Source organism: Sinocyclocheilus rhinocerous, unplaced genomic scaffold (genome assembly GCF_001515625.1).
Source record: "Sinocyclocheilus rhinocerous isolate Xijiao unplaced genomic scaffold, SAMN03320098_v1.1 scaffold831, whole genome shotgun sequence".
In the NCBI taxonomy this organism is placed as follows: Eukaryota; Metazoa; Chordata; class Actinopteri; order Cypriniformes; family Cyprinidae; genus Sinocyclocheilus; species Sinocyclocheilus rhinocerous.
This window is the reverse complement of record NW_015641020.1, coordinates 1,027,222-1,034,252: the sequence shown is the minus strand read 5'-3', so window position 1 is coordinate 1,034,252 and position 7,031 is coordinate 1,027,222. Positions and strand designations below refer to the sequence as shown.

Genomic DNA, 7,031 nt, shown 5'->3' with positions numbered 1-7,031 from the left:
TGCACTGTTTTATTATTGTTGTATGTAATACTTGCAATACCTCTGAAGCAACTTACAATTAGGGATGGGTATCGTTAAGGTTTTAACGGTATTACTACTCTTACCGATACTGCTTATGGATTCGGTACTTTAACGGTATTCTTATCGGTACTTTTTGTTTTATATATATATATATATGACAAATTAAGAGCTGAATTAACATTGCTTTATATTCTGAAATGTAAGATAAATATTTAATGAAATGAATATAAAACATCAATTTGTAAATGCACCAGTGTGCAGGCATTTTTAGTGTTTTATACATAAGATAAGATACAGTAAGAACATGAACAAAGAAACAAAGTAAAACAAACTGACAAATACAATAAAATAAATATACAAATGAAATGAAATAAACAGTGCTGTCATTTTTCCATGAAGTTCTACTAACATTACTGTTCAGGTAAGTAATAGCCTACAAAAGAAATCTAAAAGTAATCAAATGTAAATGAACACTGCATAGTTTTCAGTGTATGTATTGATAGATTAATGCTTATTAAAGCTATAACGTTATTCAGATTAAGAGCAGATTTGCATTTTGATGGCCCAAGTGCCAGTCTGTCACTTTAAGACAATATATTGACACACATCGGATTTTCTCCCAACTGTTCTCCTCCACTTAAGACATAAACTGTGTTTAAGTAAATACTCTCCAAGCCGGCCATTTTGACATATTTTTGTGTGTATTTGATCGATTGGACATGCACCCGAAGCTCTAAGTGTAATTTGTTTGTCCGTTTTGGAGCGCGCCGCGCGCACACATTTCAGCCTGAGGAACAGTGTCTCTTGTGCGGATTGTGCTTTCAACATTTTATTATCAAACATGTCCCGCAATTTAGCAACAGTAAAGACGGCATCTTACAACAATCACCGATTGAGCTGATTCTGACGTTAAGTTTGGGTTTTAGGGAGGAACGAATGCGCACCGCTGTGACGGGAAAGAAGTTGCGCAATACGAAACGCAGCTAGTTTTTAATAGCTTTACCTCATGTCTTCTTTTGTATAATCCTTAGAAGCCAAAATCGAAATAAAAAAATAAAATTAGCTTAATAAAACTGCCACAGGCCTAAAGTGTAAGCAGATGTTTGAATGTTTAGTTCTCTCTTCTATCATAATTAAACAGGGCTTTCATGTTGCGCGTGCTGAAGCTCCTCCGTGTGGGCGCGATCTTGCTTCTGAATTGCGAATAGCAAAAATGCATCATAGACAAATGTTTGAAAAACAGCTGGCGACTCTGGTGAGATAGAATTTGAAAGATAATGTATATATGGCAATAATAAATGTATGTGTGTTTTATTAATTGTTCCAGTACCGATAGCAGAACCGTTAACGTCAGAGCTTATCGATACTCCGGTCTTTCATAATTTAGCCCCGGGACCGATTAAATACCGGGTTTCGGTACCCATCCCTAGGTTATTCACTTGTCAAAATAATCAGATTACTTGATTAGCAAAATAATCATTAGTTAAGCACTAGATTAGTTAAAACATTTCAAAATACAACTGCATTGTTTTACTTTTTGTGATTAAAAGACAAATATTTTGTCATTTGAAAATTTCTTAAAGTATTAAAACATTGTCTCGTTCTAGTGAACCAAGTATCTGCATTTTGTCTCACCTTGTGAGCTAAGTGTATTGTCACACCCCTAGTGTCTATGAGTGTGATAAAGCTCATAATTTTCCAAGTGTATGATATAGCTTTCATTCTTCAAGTCAATCATATATTCATGCAAAAAAAAAAATCAGTTTGAATAAGCGATAACTTTGCCATAGTATCCTTTCAAATGTTAAAGTTGCCACAGTCATTGCATTCTTTGCATGTGCTGCACTTTATTTGTACCATTTTGTTTTATTAGTTTATTTATTAGAATTTGAAAGATAACAACATTGATTGATAAGTGAGATCTGATTTTAGTCCTTGAAAACCAAAAAAGTAGTGCAAGTCCTTGAAAGTCCTGGAATTTTATTTTGCAGTATCTGTACGAACCCTGTTTAAGTTACCAGTTCTTGGACCATTTTAATGATTAAAGTAGTGCAAGTCCTTGAAAGTCCTGGAATTTTATTTTGCAGTATCTGTACGAACCCTGTTTAAGTTACCAGATCTTGGACCATTTTAATGTTTTTGTTGTTGTTAATTGAACTGAACTGTAGTTTTCTGTAGTAAACTGTCTTTGTATATTTCCTATTTTATATTATTTTCCTAGTATTTAATTTAATATTATTTATTTTGAACTGAACAATTTCAGAAATGTCATGTTTTAGATTGTAGGTCATCTTGTGCCGTCAAGGACAAAGCTAACCAGCAAAACTTGATATCAAAAGCATCCTAAATGTTACATGTGTTTGCACCATATTGTAGTGAGTAAACATTCTTGGTATTGCTGTTTCAAATATCCCACCATAATCTGTAGTCTGAGCTTGTCAATGGCTAATGGCAATGGCAGATACGTTACTAGTTTCTTTTTTTGTTTGCCAAATAACCCTGTGTATGTGTCCGCCCCCGCAACCCCCGGAAAAAAGTTCTAAACTATTTTTGCAAAGCAGTTTTAAAACTTTTTAATCAGCTTCCTCTTAGTTCATTTACAAAACAAATGACCGTAAATAACATAAAGGGTGTGCAATGCAACAGAGAGAAAGCGGCTTCTGTGCGTCTCACTTCATTTGTTGTCTTGTTATTCACTGGTTGGCTGCTCCACACTTTTTTTATTTTTATTTTTTTTTTTTAAAGCACCTAACTATTTGGAAAGAAAGTGGTGATGTGATATGCAGCTAATGTGATCAAATGACCTAGTTCTGCTTTTTTTGGGGTTGGTAGTATTTCTTGCAAATGTTTTTGAAAGAAGTCGCTTATGCTCACCAAGGCTGCTTTTATTTGATGAAGTAAAAGTAAAAACTGTAATGCTATGAAATATTACAATTTTAAATAACTTTTTTCTATTTTAATATATTTTAAAATGTAATTTATTCCTGTGGTGGCAATTTTTGATCAATTTAATGCAAGTATTCATTTTAAATTTTGCTGGCCTCCCTCTCTTTAAAGATTATTTTTTTTAGTTTAGTCACTCAATGGGCTAAAATTGTCTCAGGAATAAAGAGAACATCATCTATTTCCAAGGTAATGGCAACTGAAAGCTACTCTTGTACAACAGAACCTTTGATCGGAATTTAGGCAAAAAGTTACATTTGTAAAACAGGTATCTGTATACTTGAGAGAGCATTATCAGAAAAGACTAGGAAGATTAGGAAAGCCTTGGGGTCATAAAGAATCATCAAGAGATCAAGGAAATTTGCTTGATGGGAATTTCTTGTGGCTCAGAAGATAAACTGAAAATAAATTGGTCATTGCATCTCATGCTCTCTTTGTCTTTAATTATTTCTCTCAGAAGAGGAGGGCAGGCCCCAGCGCCGCAATAGAAGCCGCCGCCGTCGTAACCGTGGCAATCGTCCTGAGGGAGGCTCCACCAGCCCTGACAGACAGCCAAGTGAGAGAGTGGGGAGGGGTCAAAGATGTAGGAGCAAAACTGACAGGAGGGGACTACAGAGAGAGAAATGTCAAGTTGAAGATTTATTTAAACTTTTAAGGCTATTTTCCTCTTTGTTGTTCAGCTTTAGTAGAGAGTGACAGGAAGTAATTGTTGAGAGAGAAGGGACTGGGTGGGATTGTTGCTGACCAGATCTAAACTAGCAAAAAACTAGATTGTAATTGGTGATATTTGCAGATTTGGTTGGCTTTTTTGTGATGTTAATTTCACAGTCATGGCCTACAGAAGGTGTGAGATATAAATGCAACTTAAAGAGTTTGCTGTAGGTAATTGGATTACTTCGCTTGTTTGATCACTTGCTGCTTTTTCCCCCTCAACCTGACAACTGTTGCTCTCTCTGTTGATATAGTTACTGTTGCTGACTTCATCTCTCGTGCCGATTCCCAGAGCAGACAGAATCTCCCAGGGAAGGAGGAGGTGACACAGCACATGTCCCACCCCAAGGTCTACAAATACAACAACACAAAACACACGCCTCAGATTAAGACTGCACAATTTGGGGAGAAATTTAATTGTGATTTTATTTAATATTTTTAAATATATAAATATATATGTATTATTTTAGATTTATATATTATTATATAGATTTTATTATTATTATTTTTATAATTGTTGAGAGGAAAAAAAGCTTCAGGCTTTAAGCCCCGTTCACACCAAGAACGATAACTATAAAGATAACGATATTATCGTCCACACCAGCGAACAATATGTCTGTTTATTCTGAGTGCATGCTCGTCCGCCGCAGGGTTGCCAGGTTTTCACAAGAAAACCCACCCGATCGCTACTCAAAACTAGCCCAGTTGCGTTTCGAGGGGGTCCCCAGTTAAAAATCGCATTCCGGAGGGTAAAATACAAGTTTTTTGGTGGGGTTCCCCTACTAAAATTAGCATTCCAGGGGATAAATATCATGTTATTGGAGTCGCTTCAACCCGCGGACATGAAAAACAACCCACAGCAACAGTGTTAAAGTAGTCCAATTGCGGGAAAACCGCGGACTTGGCAGCACTGGTCTGCCGCTTTAAATTCTCGAGCTCGTTACAGCAGGATGGATTCTGATTGGCTGTCAATTTTTTATCATTCATCAGCTGGAAAAAAGTCATTTTGAAAGTGATTCCAACGATATCGTTTCTCTTGGTCTTTATCGTTATAGTTGTGGTGTGGACTCTGCTATTCTTTAATATTGAGAACGATTTTTAGAACTATATCTTTATCGTTATCTTTATAGTTATCGTCCTTGGTGTGAACGGGCCTTTAGAGCCGCACAATTCGGCCAAAATTTTGTCATTTATTTATCAATGAGACTATGAAATAATAATAATTAGGTTTTTTTTTTTCTTAATATTAATATTTAAATATTTATACTTGCATATACACTGAACAAAATTATAAACGCAACACTTTTGTTTTTGCCCCCATTTTTCATGAGCTGAACTCAAAGATCTAAGACTTTTTCTATGTACACAAAAGGCCTATTTCTCTCAAATATTGTTCACAAATCTGTCTAAATCTGTGTTAGTGAGCACTTCTCCTTTGCCAAGATAATCCATCCACCTCACAGGTGAGGCATATCAAGATGCTGATTAGACAGCATAATTATTGCACAGGTGTGCCTTAGGCTGGCCACAATAAAAGGCCACTCTAAAATGTACAGTTTTATCACACAGCACAATGCTACAGATGTCGCAAGTTTTGAGGGAGCATGCAATTGGCATGCTGACTGCAGGAATGTCCACCAGAGCTATTGCCCGTGAATTGAATGTTCATTTCTCTACCATAAGCCGTCTCCAAAGGCGTTTCAGAGAATTTGGCAGTACATCCAACCGGCCTCACAACCGCAGACCACGTGTAACCACACCAGCCCAGGACCTCCACATCCAGCATCTTCACCTCCAAGATCGTCTGAGACCAGCCACCCGGACAGCTGCTGCAACAATCGGTTTGCATAACCAAAGAATTTCTGCACAAACTGTCAGAAACCGTCTCAGGGAAGCTCATCTGCATGCTCGTCGTCCTCATCGGGGTCTCGACCTGACTGCAGTTCGTCGTCGTAACCGACTTGAGTGGGCAAATGCTCACATTCGATGGCGTCTGGCACTTTGGAGAGGTGTTCTCTTCACGGATGAATCCCGGTTTTCACTGTACAGGGCAGATGGCAGACAGCGTGTATGGCGTCGTGTGGGTGAGCGGTTTGCTGATGTCAACGTTGTGGATCGAGTGGCCCATGGTGGCGGTGGGGTTATGGTATGGGCAGGCGTATGTTATGGACAACGAACACAGGTGCATTTTATTGATGGCATTTTGAATGCACAGAGATACCGTGACGAGATCCTGAGGCCCATTGTTGTGCCATTCATCCACGACCATCACCTCATGTTGCAGCATGATAATGCACGGCCCCATGTTGCAAGGATCTGTACACAATTCCTGGAAGCTGAAAACATCCCAGTTCTTGCATGGCCAGCATACTCACCGGACATGTCACCCATTGAGCATGTTTGGGATGCTCTGGATCGGCGTATACGACAGCGTGTTCCAGTTCCTGCCAATATCCAGCAACTTCGCACAGCCATTGAAGAGGAGTGGACCAACATTCCACAGGCCACAATCAACAACCTGATCAACTCTATGCGAAGGAGATGTGTTGCACTGCGTGAGGCAAATGGTGGTCACACCAGATACTGACTGGTTTTCGGACCCCCCCGGACCCCCCAATACAGTAAAACTGCACATTTTAGAGTGGCCTTTTATTGTGGCCAGCCTAAGGCACACCTGTGCAATAATCATGCTGTCTAATCAGCATCTTGATATGCCACACCTGTGAGGTGGATGGATTATCTCGGCAAAGGAGAAGTGCTCACTAACACAGATTTAGACAGATTTGTGAACAATATTTGAGAGAAATAGGCCTTTTGTGTACATAGAAAAAGTCTTAGATCTTTGAGTTCAGCTCATGAAAAATGGGGGCAAAAACAAAAGTGTTGCGTTTATAATTTTGTTCAGTATATTTCAGCCACCCTGACTGCAAATAATAGAAAAATGTCATACAAAGGCAGTTGCGATTTGTAGAGTTCATCCTCAGGGTTCAGGTGACAATAAATCATGAGATAAACTTGCCTTCTGATGTGTAGAAAATGAAAGCACAGAAACTGAGATTAAAATTAGACCAGGATTTGTGATGTGGATGTTGTGTCTAATTGAATATTCCCCCCTTGGATGCTCTTTGTGTCTGGCATGTGAACTAGAGGGGACGTTTCAATATATAGCTACCAAAGCCTGCAGCAATAACTATATCTAGGTTGAAAGCACCCTCCTCCACACACTCACACAGAACACCCACATGCACACATACACACACGCACACACACACAAGCACGCGCGCACACACACACACACACACACACACACACACATAAAGACATTTCTTTATTTAGACTATAATTAATCAGTTATA

At 38.5% G+C, this 7,031-nt stretch overlaps 1 protein-coding gene across 3 annotated transcripts in view; it reads left to right on the top strand.

Moving 5' to 3' along the window:
• The window catches only part of LOC107753958 (fragile X mental retardation syndrome-related protein 1-like), a 33,249-nt gene that overhangs the window by 22,928 nt on the left and 3,290 nt on the right, over positions 1-7,031 (top strand). For 2 of the 3 annotated variants that reach the window (XM_016570249.1, XM_016570248.1), the window contains 2 exons: positions 3,422-3,520; positions 3,930-4,024. In XM_016570249.1, the coding sequence (XP_016425735.1) occupies positions 3,422-3,520; positions 3,930-4,024 (194 nt within the window). The remainder of the gene's footprint in view (positions 1-3,421; positions 3,521-3,929; positions 4,025-7,031) is intronic. The other variant, XM_016570250.1, reaches the window with a different exon arrangement.